General features: G+C 41.6%; 2 protein-coding genes across 6 annotated transcripts in view; both read right to left on the reverse strand.

Annotated features, from left to right (window-relative positions):
* The window catches only part of FAM172A (family with sequence similarity 172 member A), a 338,830-nt gene that overhangs the window by 85,149 nt on the left and 239,152 nt on the right, over positions 1-14,529 (reverse strand). Inside the window, exon 11 of one of the 5 annotated variants that reach the window (XM_036408790.2) lies at positions 7,396-7,669. The exons of the other annotated variants lie outside the window; for them this stretch is intronic. Coding sequence (XP_036264683.1) covers positions 7,662-7,669 — 8 coding nt within the window. The 3' untranslated portion in view covers positions 7,396-7,661. Of the gene's footprint in view, positions 1-7,395; positions 7,670-14,529 lie in introns of those variants that run through there. 5 annotated transcript variants of the gene reach the window in all.
* POU5F2 (POU domain class 5, transcription factor 2) lies at positions 9,793-12,499 on the reverse strand. The gene has a single exon (XM_036408798.2). It carries the CDS (start codon positions 10,841-10,843, stop codon positions 9,824-9,826), a length of 1,020 nt encoding a protein of 339 aa, XP_036264691.1. The 5' UTR covers positions 10,844-12,499; the 3' UTR covers positions 9,793-9,823.

Consider the following 14,529-nt stretch of genomic DNA (forward strand, 5'->3'; position numbering starts at 1 on the left):
ACAGTCTGCTGATGGATCAGTTCAAGTGTTTCAAAGGTAGGACCTTTTTGTATTTAGTTATCCCACATTTTCTCTTCTCTCCGTATCAGGTAACATAAGCATCTGCTTGTGGCACATACCTAAATTTTCTAAGAAACGAGAGAACTGACACAAGAACAAGTGTGGTGGATGGACATGTCCAAAAACCCTTCTCTGAGGAAGGACCCCTCCTCAACCGACACACATAGTCCTTGCTGTGCTATCAATTTCACTGCCATGCTCCAGCCCCAACTCCCTCATTGCTATGGCTGGCCCAGCACAGACATTTAATCTCTCTGGCTTAGTAATTAGTTCAGGGAACATCACTGTACCAAAGTAGGGCCCATCAGAGTTTTTACTAAGAGTTTTCATTTGATGCTAGAGCTTTTTCTATAGGATGATGATAGAAGATGCTACATCTGCTTGTAGCTACCCTTCCTTCCTAAATTAATGAAAAAAGAAGAATCAAGCCACTAGGCAAAGCAAAATAAAGAAGGAGATGGAGGGAAAGAAAGTCTTGATGACAGAGTTTGAGCCCCAATATCTAGTCCAGTAGTTTATCCATTTACATGAATAAATTACTTCTGTTAGACGCTTGAATTGAACTTATGTAAATTACAACAAAGAGAGTTTGCACAGTAATTGAAACAAGTAGACCGTATTCTACTCTTCGACTTGTAAAAAATGTGAGATTGATATCCATGTATGCATATATGAATCTATAAAATAACTGTACAGTGGTGGCATTTTTTAATGTTTAATGTGTGTTTAAAGCACATGTGTCAAACACAAGGCCCGCAGGCCAAATCCGTCCCGCCAGGCCTTGCAATGTGGCCCGCACCGCGCTGTCATCACTGCACTCCGCTGCGTTTCCATCACAATGACAGTTTATGACTGTTCAGTAAACCATTCGGCCCGCGATTTAGGCTGGATTTTAGATTTTGGCCCCTTCTCTGATTGAGTTCGACACCCCTAGAAAGGTAAGAAGTTTCTGGATCATCCACGTAAGTGATAAAGATAACTAAAAAAAAGGGTAAGTAATCGAAAGTAATTTGTATTCAATTTTCTAATGCTTAAAATAATGAAAAGAGGAGGGGAAGGGAGCAAAGAAGGCATTTATCCTCCCGATTATAAGTTTTCCTGGCACAATTAAAAGGTTTGCACTTGTTGAGAACACAGGAGTCTGTTATGCAGGGAAGGGGGAAGTGGCACAGAGTACTGGGAAATGAAGGAAAGCGGCCCACGGTCACAGTGGTGCTGCAGATAGTGCCTTGAATAAATAGGCCACTCATCAACAATGGGGAGCTAGGAATAGCTATTTCTCTTGGGCAAGTCAGCATAAGTCATTGGATAATAAATGGTTTTCCAGAATGAATTTTCATAAATTCTAACATTTAAACCATTTTAAGAACTGACAGGAAAATAACTGTCATTTAGCATTAAGATTCCTATGAGCTATATTCCACCTCAAGTTGAATTATAAAAAACTCTAATAACAATATCTCTGTGTTCTCAGAATAATTACCTACCATCCACTTCCTAAATATCCTTATTACAACTTCAAATAGTAACCTTTTAGAAACCTTACATTAGGCTATCTACCTTCTGGCTCTTCTCTGGGGTTGCTAAGGGTCTGAGGAGGCACTTGACCATTGGAATGCATCAAATAGGAGTCTGCTACTGTAAGCAGATTTCTCACAGTTATTCACCTAACAACTGTTTCATTATATGTACTTTGGGGATTTTCAGAAATAATATATATTACTAAGAAATAGATCTATTAGTACTGGATCCTAATTGACTTTTTGGCCTGCCTTCAAAACAAAATTAGTCTACTGAAATAACTTATGCTAAAAAGTGTCACTCAGTAATTAAAGACAAAGCATGCGTGTCAAGACTCATGAATTTATTGTTGGCTTCTGACACTGGTGAGTTTGCATGCGTTGGGAAAAAATTAATCTTCAAATTTTACATTGATACTAAGGACTCATTATAGAAAGTTTGTAAGGATTATCAAAAGTCTTAAAGCATTTCAATATTCATGGATGTAAGCAACACTGAACTGAATAACAACCAAAGAGCATGGGTTTTTCATTTTGCAAAAAAGAGCATTATTAAGCACTGCACTGTTCTTTATGCCTAAGTAATTTTCAATAATCCTCATGGTTTTTTGTTGTTATTGTTGTTCTTGGACTGACTCTGTACAGGACTATTTTAGACATTCCTATTTACCATGACAATAAAACAGATGAAGCAATTACTTGTCTACAGTCACTTGTTTGGGACACAATATATTGATATCTACTCTACCTTGAGCATCATGCTAGGCACTCTCTTGTGTAGGATGACTGTGTTCCATGACAATCAATGGGCTTTCTAATCAGACATTATTTTTTTGTCATCAAAGTCAGGTAGGCTACTACTTAAGACATCTTTGGTGCCTGATAGTTTTTTAAATTATCAAACCCTTCCCAGGGTTTCTGATGATACTGTAATAAACTTAAAGGAATTTATTAACAACTTTTTAACAAAAGTCTGGTAGAGACAAGTGACTCTTGAGAAGAACAGGCCTGGGGATTTGCTAACCTTGTACATCATTAGATTTACTGACGAGCAGTGCCAAGACAAACCATCAGGAAGAGTTATGCCAGCACAAAATTATTTTACTTCCTTAGATCTTTCTATTAAGACTTGGTTGTCATAAGTCAGTATAAGAACCAGCCACATGAAGAATGATTGTGTGCCTTGAATGACAACAACAACATCAACAAAAGTATTACAATTAAATGACCTATTGGGTTGTTCAATGTTTCTTTAAGATTGATATATTAATCTTTACATTTAATGATAAAACAATATTTCTTCTAATGCATTTTGTAAGACTCATGTTATTAGGTGCATGTACTGAGAACTGTACTTTTTGCTGTCAGGATTTTAACCACCACATTCAACTCTCAATTGAAGTAACTAATCGCCTGATTTTCACTGGAAACAAATTTTTTTCACTTTTTCTCCTATTACTGACTTTGGGTCTTTTCTCTCTCTCTCTCTTCTCACACCTCAACTTTAATTCCTAGCTAACTTTCAAGTATTAGCTCAAGTTGTCCCTGCCCCTTTAAAAAATATATTAATTTTTCAGAGAGGAAGGGAGAGGGATATAGTCAGAAACATCTATGAGAAACATTGACCAGCCGCCTCCTGCAGGATGTGCCCACAACCAAGGTACATGCCCTTGACCAGAATCGAACCCAGGACCCTTCAGTCCGTAGGCCAACACTCTATCCACTGAGCCAAACCGGTTAGAGCCCTGTTTTTAAGATTGTTCACAGACATGCCTTACTGAATCACGTGCTCCTTCCTCTGTACTGTTCTCCTGCCTATTCCTCTAACATTGGTGACTTGGGGTGAGACCTGTTTTCTCACTTCTTTCCTCTAACCTATATATTCTTTGTCTAATCCAGAATCTTCAGTGCCTAGCCCTTAACAAGTGCTTAGTACACATTCAATCACTGAGAGGGTACAGAGGTTTAACTCTACTGCTTGCTAGAATGTGAAAATGTAGAACCTGGAGGAAGAGGAGTTGGTTTGAGGCCATAGCAAGGACATCCGGGAGATGGTCAAAAGCTGCTATGCTGGGCATTATTCTTTTGCTGCCATGTTCTGGCAAACTACCTTTTATCTACATGGCTCAGATTTAGCATAATATTTGAAATATGAACATTAAAATATATGTGCTCATGTTTTATTGTTTTAAATTCTCACCTTCGAATATGTTTTTATTGATTTTAGAGATAAGAAGTGAGGGGAGAGAGAGAGAAACCTTGATGTGAGAAACATCAATCGTTTGCCTCCTGCATGCACCGACAGGGGATCAAACCCCAATGCAGACATGTGCCCTAGCTAGGTATCAAATCCACAACATTTTGGTGCAGGACGACACTCTATCCAACTGAGCCACCAGGCCGGGACATATGTGCACATGTTCTTGAATAACAAATGAGAAAACAAACCACTGCTCTATTTATACTCTCAAATTTTAATAATATTTACAAGAATATTTAGCAGTTTAAGAATACATGTAATCAGTCCTAGCTGGTTTGGCGCAGTGGATAGAGTCCCGGACTGTGCACTGAAGAGTCCCAGGTTCCATTTTGGTCTAGGGCACATGCCCCAGTTGTAGGCTCGATCCCCAGTAGGGGGTGTGCAGGATGCAGTTGATCAATGATCCTCATCGTTGATGTTTCTATCTCCCCCTCTCCCTTCATCTCTGAAATCAATAAAAATATATTTACAAAAAAGAAAAAGAATATGTGTAGTCAGATAATGCAATTAAATGTATATGCATATTTGTGTTTAGGACAGATGGAGTTTTATAGGTGAGTCAATAAATGCATATGGAGGTAAACATGCTAAAGATTTATAAGATGTTCCGCTGAATAAGTGAAATCATTATTGTCCTCATTAAAACAATGATAGAAAATCTATACTTGCTTTTTAGTAGAAAGTGGTATTTCACTTATATGTGGTTTTATTTCAACTGTAGTATCACTGGATCAACTGTGAGAAAATATTTAAATCTCACAAATTTAAGCACCTTCTGTTTCCTAAATGTTCACATGTTTTATATATGTTCACAGAGAATATTCCACCAAATAAATTGTTTACTGACTAATGCAAAAACTCAGTTTAAAAATAAAAAAAGATATATATATATATTTTTAATGAAGTGTGCCATTTCTGGAAACTCAAATAAAAAGGATAAGGATTCTTTCACTTCTCATTTAAAAGCATAACATTTTTGTTAGTATTTTACTTAAAATTTCTTGGCCCAGAATTCAAAAATTTATGGCTTTAGAGTAGCTACTTTAATGATGTGACACAGAAGGAGCAAAACATTCTTTTCTATCCATGGTGTTGGGGTGATTGCCTTTTCAGGAGAGAAAAGAACAACAGGTAAATCTTTGTCTGGTAGGTCTGTTCCCACCTCTCCTCTTTAGTTTAACTCTCAAAGGCAATACATATTTAGTGAGCAGACTGGTGCCATTAAAGTATGTCTGATATGAGGTAACCATTTATAATATATGTATGCATTTAAAGACTCATTATTACAGAAAAAATGATTTACATTTCATATACTAAGCAAACGTACTTGGTGTCTACTTAGCTTTAGCAATGTCTTAAAACTACCTACAAAAACAATCAGTGTCTAAACACTTACTATTAGCTGTTGTAGGTCTGCTTTTCATAAATATAACCCAATCACAATAAATTAAAGGCAAGTCACTTGACTGTCCGTTTACATTAGCTGGATGAAAATTCGTGGCTGACAATGCTGAACAGAAAGTGACAGGGTTTTCTCAACTGGTTTACATATCAATTTTTCTAGGGAAAGCAGGAATCATTATCTCTATCAAAATATCTAATTTTTTCCCCCTTGAGATAATGCCTCTGAATTTCACTGATGAGAGTTTAATTGTTCTACTCTTAAAATAGATAGAAATAAGTAGGCACTGAAATTCTTCAACCCATAAAGTTATTGGTTGGGAGGTAAAAATGTTATTTTTCTTGAAGTTGTGCAACTCTGGGGTGGGACATTACCTATGTGAGTGCCTAGAAACAAGATGCAGATCTGGGGCTGCTTAACTCTATAGCTAAGGTCCTTTCCTTCCCATCACTATTCCTCCTTTATATATTGACTCCTTTGTACAAAAAAATAAACAAGTCTCTCTGCCTTCCTATGTCACCCCATCCCCAATCCCCAACGCACAATTGTTTTTTCCTTATATCAGGAGTGGTATGTTTATTAATTGAATTGTGTTCCTGCTCCTCCAATCCTCCAATGTGTGTGTGTGTTTATTTTATATATAAAATAAACAAGTCATATATATATATATATATATATATATGTATGTATGTACACACACACATATATATATTTATATAAATATATATAAATAAATATATATATTTATTTATTTAAGTCATAATCTCCCAGTACCTTAAAATGTAACCTTATAGACTAGAGGCCTGGTGCACAAAATTCATACACTTGGAGAGGGGAGACCCTCAGCCTGGACTACACTTTCTCGCTGTCTGGGAGCCCTTAGGGGATGTCTGACTGATGGCTTAGGCCATCAGTTGGATATCCTTAGTGGTGCTATGGAGGTGGGAGAGGCTCCCACCATTGTTGCTGTGCTAGCCAGCCATGAGCCCAGCTTCTGGCTGAGCAGCACTCCCCCTATGGAAGCACACTGACCACAAGGGGACAGCTCCTGCATTGAGCATTTGCCCTCTGGTGGTCAATACATGTCATAGTGACCAGTTGTTCTGCTGTTGGGTCAATTTGCATATTAGCTTTTTATTATATAAGATGATGTGTTATTATGGGCAAGGCCTCTGATTCAATTTTTTTTAAAGGTAGTTAAAGGGAGGGTCAGAATTTTCACTTGAGCCTGAAGCTAAAATTGCCCTTAGTTCAAAAATCTGCATACCACTGAGACACATCTTGGTGAGGCTCATTCTGAACCCCCACACATAATATTGATAGATGGTTCCCAATACTTATACACATAATTATGTTCTATTATGTGTATAAGTATTGGGAACCATCTTGTCACTTTAGTGAAAGGAACCTTTTGTTGATATCTCATAAGTTGTGTTTTTGGCTTTAAGCCTGTATCCAGTATTCACGAAGCAACTTCAGCTCTTCTGTCCAATATTTACCTGGAATAACTTTTATTTTATTTTCTCTAGATCTTTCTAGATTTTTATGTATTAGATAGGAATAGCTCATAGCCTAATCACCCCTAACCACTATGCCCATCTGCCTGATGCCCCTAACTGTTCGCCTGCCTGCCTGATCGCCCCTAACCACTGCGGCTTCATTAGGAAGAATGTCTGGAATGACATCTGGAAGGTTGTTAGGCTGTCCGGTCTAATTACACTTTTATTATTATAGATAATACAGTATTTAGTCAGAATTGGAAAGGCTTACATAAGAAGTGCTTCAGGGCCATTACAGGATACTGTGCTAAAGATACCCAGACAATTTGGAACACTAGGAATGACCTATTAGGCAAGTACTGTGGGAAGGAAAACTCTTGAAAGTAAAGTGGCCAAGGGGAAGGTGTTTCATAAATCTGAAACTGAATATCTACAGTCAGGGTACCTTTTGACAATGTGATTAAGGTATCATCACTGTCTTTAAAGAAAATGAACATGTATTGTACAAATACACTATTCTGCTTGTACTCTAAAGAGGCCCAGTGTCTTCAGGTTAAAAATACCCGCCTTGTCTAAAGAAAAGAAGATGAAAGAAACACTTGATAAGGAAACATTTCCAGAATGGCAGTGCAATACTATTAAGCAAGTGGTTGAAATTTATGCTTTTAATTGAGGTAGGGGGAAATCTGGCAACTTTGAAGACTTTGGACTGTTGTTTGGCATCTGCCTCTATTATTCCACTGAAATCACTGTCACTAAAAGTACCAGTGGCACAGTTATTAGTGAAACGATATATCTTACTTGATAGATGTTACTTGATTTCTGTACATTTGACACTGTTAACCACCAACATCACACTTGGTTTTCTTCCAACCCTAAGGGTGGTTCTTTGTCACTTTTGAGGAATCATACTATCAATCTTAAATCTCTGAAAAGTCTGAAATTTTTAAATATCAAGGTTTCCCCAAGGTCTAGCCTTTTCTCTTTCAAGAGCACCAGTGATGGAAAATCTCATTTTAAATGATGTAAAGGCTGATACTGCCTAGCCCAAGACACAGCAGCTGTGAGTGGGGCAGCTGTACAGGTGCTGAGGCTGACCCTGGGTAGACAGACCCTGGGAGCCCTCCTGAACACCGAGAGCTGTCACCATTCCTCCGAATCTGCAGGGGCTGCAGAATTCAAGGAGCAGCCTGGCCCACACCCTCCTAGCAGCTTTTAGAGCTGGATGTTCATAGCTCAGTTGCAATCATTCATCCTGGCAGTAAGCACTGCCTGACCCTCTACAGGAACACCTCCCTTCCAAGGCTTTCCAGAGGCTGCCCAGGCAGAGAAAGGCATGGGGTTGGTCCTTGTGTGACTTTTAGTAGGTTAGTGATTAATCACCTATTAAATCTAGGGCCAAACAATTGAAGTTTAGCTCCATTTTCACTAAGCTCTCTTTCTTCAGACATTGAGAACAACAGCAAAATACATACATTGAGATAAATCAGAAAAACTGGAAAAAATAAAGCTTGTTCTTTGAAAATACTCAGGGATGACTTCTTTGTAAGACTGATTAAGTAGAGAAAGAAAAACTGACAAGACTAGTAAGCAAAAAGAATACACACTGAGATATAACATTTAGGGACAGATAAGTTATAAAACAATAAATATCACATGCAGAGATATGGCACCAGATGTGGGAAAACATAGAGTCTGAATGGTATTTGTTTGGCATATGATGACCAGAACTGAGGTGTAGAAATAGAAAGCCAGTAAAGACCAATTTTATAGAAGAGATTGGAAAGGTAACTTAAGATGTACTACCAGAAAAGCCACCAGGGAATGCTGTGTCATCTATCACAAATATACTCTAAATAGCCTGTGAGTTCAAGCCTTGGCCAATTTGGCTCAGTGATTAGAGCACATGTGTCAAACACAAGGCCCGCAGGCCAAATCCGTCCCGCCAGGCCTTGCAATGTGGCCCGCATCGCGCTGTCATCACTGCACTCCGCTGCGTTTCCATCACAATGACAGTTTATGACTGTTCAGTAAACCATTCGGCCCGCGATTTAGGCTGGATTTTAGATTTTGGCCCCTTCTCTGATTGAGTTCGACACCCCTAGATTAGAGCATTGGCCCATAGATCAAGGGATCTTGGGTTTGATCCCCAGTCAAGGGCATTTACTTAGGTTGCAGGTTTGATCCCCAGCCCCAATTGGGGAGTGTGCAGGAGGCAACCACTCAATGTCTTTCTCTCCCCATCCTCTCTCCTTTCCACTTTCTCTCTAAATGTCAATGGAAAAAATATCCTTGGGTGAGAATGAATTAAAAAAAAAAAAGTCTTAAGAGGTTTTTTAGAAAGGGAAATTCCCAGGAAGTAAACCAAATGGAGCTCAAAAGCAGAGTTATGCGGGAGCTGAGCCAATGCGATCCAGTTTGCCAGTCTCTGTTACAAATGGGTCTAAAATACAATGACTCGGCAGGACAGGAGCTAAACCTGTTGTGCTACATAAGGTGTAGATCTGAATTGAGACCCTCACTGTAAGCTGGGGCACTCTACATGAAAAAGTGTACTAGAAAAAAATCCGCATCTTTCAAGAAGGAGAGAACAAGCAACATGTGTGTTTCTTCAAGGACTCCAGGCAGGTTCTGTGTACTCCTCTTATTCCTTCCTCAAACCCTCCCCTGAAGGTAACTAATATCCTGGACCCTGGGTTTTCATGAGGCTCTACTTGTTTTTGATAAAAACGGTATACTGAAAGTCTTCTGTGCCTTGAGTTTTTCATTCATTATCGTGTATAAAAACTAAACCCTGTTTACTAATAACCACAAGGAATGCGACACAATTAATATTCAATTCACAAAAAAGAAACAAAATATCCAAACCATCTATGTATTGTAATGTATTTTAAAACCAATGCTAGGGAAAAACAAAAGGAAAAACACAAAGCAGAACAAACTTCAATTTCCATTCCTAAGATTTAAAAACTTACTCCCACCCTATGACGCCTTCCTACATGTGGATTCTTAACTTTTTTAGACAGGGACCCAGAACTAATGCGAATGCTCCCCAGCACGGCTCTCCCCAGAGGGCAGGCCCTCAGTTGGAAAGCCGGGGGACGCCCAAAGTGGTGCTGGGGGCAGAGAGGAGGGCGCCGCCCTCGGGGAACGGGGCTGAGGAGTACAGGGGTGCAAAGTAAGGCCCCCCGTAGTTGGGAGGACCGAACCGGAGCCCAGGTGCCAGGGGAAAGCATACTGTTCCCCCTGGGAAGGGAGGCCTGGCAGCCCCCACTTCCTCCGGCAGGCGGAAATCATTAGCTGGCAGGCTGCCCATCTTGCTCCGGTTGTAGAACCACACTTGGACCAGGTCCTTCCGCAGCCGGAGCTGCTCAGCGATGCGGCTCATCTGCTGGGCCGTGGGCCTCGGGCACTGCAGGAAGAACTGCTCCAGGTTGTTTCCGATGCGCCGCTCCCTGCTCGCCCGTCTCCACTTCTGTGCCTGCTGCAGGATCATCTCCATTCTGTATAAGCCCAGAAGGTTCTTGGTGTCCACCTCCTCCAGCCACTTCCTCAGCAGCGGGCGCAGCTTCCACCTGTTGGCGAGGCTGAGCTGCTGGGCCTCGAAGCGGCAGATGGTCGTCTGGCTGAGCACCTTTCCAAACAGAGCGCCCACGGCGAACCCCACGTCGGCCTGCGAGTAGCCAAGGGTCATCCTCCTTTCCCTCAGCTCCTTGGCCAGCTGCTCCATCTCTTTCTCCACGGCCGAGAGGTCCTCGGGCAGCTTCAGCCTCTGGATGTACCGCAGGGCGCTGTGGGGCCCCCGGAGAGCGCCTTCCCAGGGGCCCTGCAGCCAGGCCCCCGCCTCGCCAGCTCCGACCCGGGCCTCGCAGGGCACCACGCCGCACCGCAGTCTGTATGACGGGGGACTCAGGGGCACCCCCCACACCTCAAGGCCAGGGCAGACTCCCATTTGGATCCGTGGCCTGACCATCAAGCTGCCAGGGGCCGCCTGGGTACTCAACCAAATTGGGGTGTCAACACCCACTAGCATTGGCCCTCTGGGCCCGCCCCCACCGCCAACTGGCTGAGGGGACAAGAGGGAGGGCTTGCGCTCCGCCATGAAGTAAAACCGCACTCCACGCAGGAAGTCTGGTAGGAACTGATGGCTCTCGAGGCTTCAGAACAGCCACCCACCTGCCTTGCCCTCGAGCCCCGCCCCCCAGAGGGCTGAGATGGCAGTGCAGGCAAGAGAAACAGGCCAAGGGTGTGCTCCCCCGTGGGGAAATCCAACAGACCCACCTGTAAAGTCTTGGTAAAGTCTTGGTATCTCCAGGTTTAAGGGAATGGGTCTTCTACTCTAAACTTTATTTCCAACTCTCTCCGAGGTGCAGGTCTCCCTGGGCTTTGCACCTCCAAGCTGCCTGGGATTCCTTAGTTACCGCCTCCATCCTATCCCTGAAGGGACCTAAGAATTTACTTACAGCTCTTCAGAACTCGGGTATCTCATTCCTTTCCTCCACATGATCTGAACGGCCGAGTTCGGCTTCACAAATGTTTGTTAAACGTCTATGGGCCAGGTATTTCTAGGACTAGCTTTCAATTCATTAACTGTCCCTCATGCTATCTTGATGGTCACAAGTACTGCTGATAGTCTCTCCTTTGCACATGTCCCCACCCTGTGTGTGCCCCAAGAAACCTAAACAACCCTGCCTGACTTTCCAGTTAACATTAACTTGATGTCAGGTTCTACCCCTCACCCCCACACTTTGCTAGATTCCATTCTCACACTGGGGCCAAGTTCTGGACGAATTCCATGTTTCTCCCACCAGCCCTTCAAGTCCTTTGCATCTCATCCTACTTCAGCTTCCAGGTTCAGAATTCCTGCCTATATTGGAGACCTATGTGCTTCATCTCCCTTCCCCTCTGGAGGCAGGTCTCTGGCCTGGCCTTACCAGCTCTTCCCCACTGATCGCTCTCTGCAATGCCTACTCACCAACACCAGGTTCCTCTAATCCTGGCTTCTCACAGATCAAAGACCTAAGAATCTTACAATATTTTCCCCTTCACTATGTCTGCAGTTCAGGCATCCAGTTTTAGGGTATGGGTGGAAAAAGCCAATGAGAGAGGGGGTGGGGGGAAGAGAAGAAAAACATCAAGTTCAAAGCTTTTAAGAAGACAGTGACCTAGGCTGGACAATCCTGTTCACTCTCCAATTCAAGCATGATGTGTCTCTGCCTCACCTACGTCTATTGAAATTGGTCTTCTTGAAGTAATTGGTGAACTTCCAACTGTCAAATCTGATGGCTTTTAAAAAATCCTTATCCCATTAAACTTCTGTGTAGTATCGGACAATGCTGACTAATTTTCTTGCTCCTTCTCCTTTTCAAATTTCCATGAAATGCTGGTCCCAGCCAAATCTGATTTCAGTCTTGACTTTTAATTTCCAGTTCTGTATTTCCCAGGGCCCCAAATAAAATTCATTATCTGCATTTCTACACCTGCTTTCCTCCAAGGTTCTTTAAGCTGGTTAATGGCATCATACCCAAGCTTAAACCTAGGAATGGTTCTTGACTTTGCCTATACTTTGTAGGGAATGAAATCTTATTTAATAGGTCTTCTAAAACATCTGAACTCTGCCATTTCTCTCTAGCCTTATCTTTCTGTTTTAATTTAGGTCACATTATTTTTCACCTGCATTATCATCATATATATAAAAGCCTACGCGCGTCTGTTGCAACCAGATGACTGGCCAGTAGCTATGACATACACTGACCATCAGGGGGCAGAGGCTTAAAGCAGGAGCTGTTACCTGATTGCCAGTGAGCTCCCACAACCAACCTCCAGTGGCCAGCCAACCTTCTGCGGTCCCTCCGCACCAGGTCAGCCCTGATCACCAGCCAAGCGGAGGGATCCACAGCCATGCACAAATTCATGCACCAGGCCTCTAGTAACATTATAATTAGCCTCCTCTGCATCTGCTTTCAACTTTATCTTGCATACTGCTGGTAGAGTAATTTGCCAAAAACCAGACCAAATATGACCAAACAAAAATCTAACCATGTCATTTTCCTCTTAATTTTGTCCCCCAAAATCTAGCTGCTCTTCCCCCAGTAAACAATGTCAACATTGAAACTCCTGAGAATGGAACACATGGCTTTTCACCATTTGGCCCCTCCTTCTTTCCCCCTTTCCCTCTCTCCATGCCTCCTTCTGCCAATTCTTTCCCAGCCTCATCTACCAAACACCCCCAACTCCCTACACCCCACCTACCTGCATGCTCAGTGAAAATATCCCACTTTGCACTAAAGATACCATGCTTTCATGATTATTACGCCTTTTTCATGCTGTTCATTCTGTCTGAAATGGCTTCCCCCTACTTCTTGGTCTCAATCTCTCATGTCATTTGGGCTTCAGGTCTAATGTCATCTCATTAGACACATTCTCTAAAACAGCACCTATCATCTCTGTTTACTTCAGTACTCTTTATTTTTTGGCATTAGCAGTATTACCTCTTAATATATAATTTTTTGTTGTTTATATTTTTATTGTCTCTTCCTCTGTTGCCAAGAGAGCAGGGACTATGCCTAGTTCACTTCTGTCTACAGTGCCTACAACTGTGCGTGGCTCACAGAAGGTGCTCAGTAAACATCTGCTGAGTTTCTAGTCACCTTTAAGATACAGGTCAGAGGTCACTGTATGATAAAGCATTCCCCCAGGCAGTTAGTTACTGCTTTTGTTGTTCTCCCATTGACATGTTTCCATTGTAACATTTATCTGAAATTATTTATTTTATGCCTCCACCTTTCCAACTAGAGTGTGAAGTACTTAAGGGCATGCATGTATGCGATAGGTATTATAAAGCCTGGAACATAATAGAACCCTGACTGATACACTGTCCAATAAAGGTTTGCTGAATGAATGAATGAGTTTTCATCTTTATAATTCTGAGAGTAAAGAACATTTAGCTCCAGTTTAACCATGAGAAACTTGACCCTCCCATCCTTTCTCTCCTGTACCAGAATAAAGCCCTCAAACACCGCTTTCAAGGTGGGGGCTAGCACCATGAGACTAAATTCAACAGCTCTACAGGTAATAAAGTTGTGGATAGGGTTGTGTATGTGATGATTTGTTTGTTGCCTGCATCTCCACTGCAACTACAGTCAGAATGTGTGCTGGTCAAGAGCAGGGCCCTTGTCTGGTTCACTGTGAAATCCTCAGCACCTGGAACTATCTGGCACAGAGTGGGAAGCCACTAGGTATTTGTTTAACGTTAAATAGATGAATCTCTGCAGTGTTAATGGTGAAAAGATCTCCATATTTCTTTGAGACAAGTTTCAAGATGATTGTCTATGAAAAATAGTTTACAATATATAAAATTTTGCTTAAGAATAATTTTGCTCATACCTACTCTTTCCAGGTCTCCATGCATGCTATTTTTTTTCAAACTTACAAAGCAACCAGAATGAACAGAATGAAAGATCACAAAGAGGAGCAACAGAGATCAACTGTATAAATCAAGGCCCACATATGGAAACCAGCCCCTTTGTGTAAAAGCACCACAGAGAAAAAGCTCATTAGCTGTCTAAAGCAACAGTTTACTGAAAATGTTTTTTAGTGAATTGGACAAAAGTTCAACTGAATTTGAGGAAAGCTTATTATATTAACTGAGCTGAAACGTAGTACCTAAAACCATTTTAATTTAAAAAAATAAGGCTATATTGACTTGAAGTTTTTAAAAATTAACTTAGATGCTCTCAATTAAGGTTTTTTCTGTACTGGGTCAGATCGCATCTGCCAAGGTGCCTA

This window comes from Pipistrellus kuhlii, unplaced genomic scaffold (genome assembly GCF_014108245.1).
Source record: "Pipistrellus kuhlii isolate mPipKuh1 unplaced genomic scaffold, mPipKuh1.p scaffold_m20_p_4, whole genome shotgun sequence".
In the NCBI taxonomy this organism is placed as follows: domain Eukaryota; kingdom Metazoa; phylum Chordata; class Mammalia; order Chiroptera; family Vespertilionidae; genus Pipistrellus; species Pipistrellus kuhlii.

What these genes read in the sequence shown, in the direction of transcription:
- POU5F2 (XM_036408798.2), bottom strand. Translation starts at nt 10,843, where the DNA reads ATGGCGGAGCGCAAGCCCTCCCTCTTGTCCCCTCAGCCAGTTGGCGGT.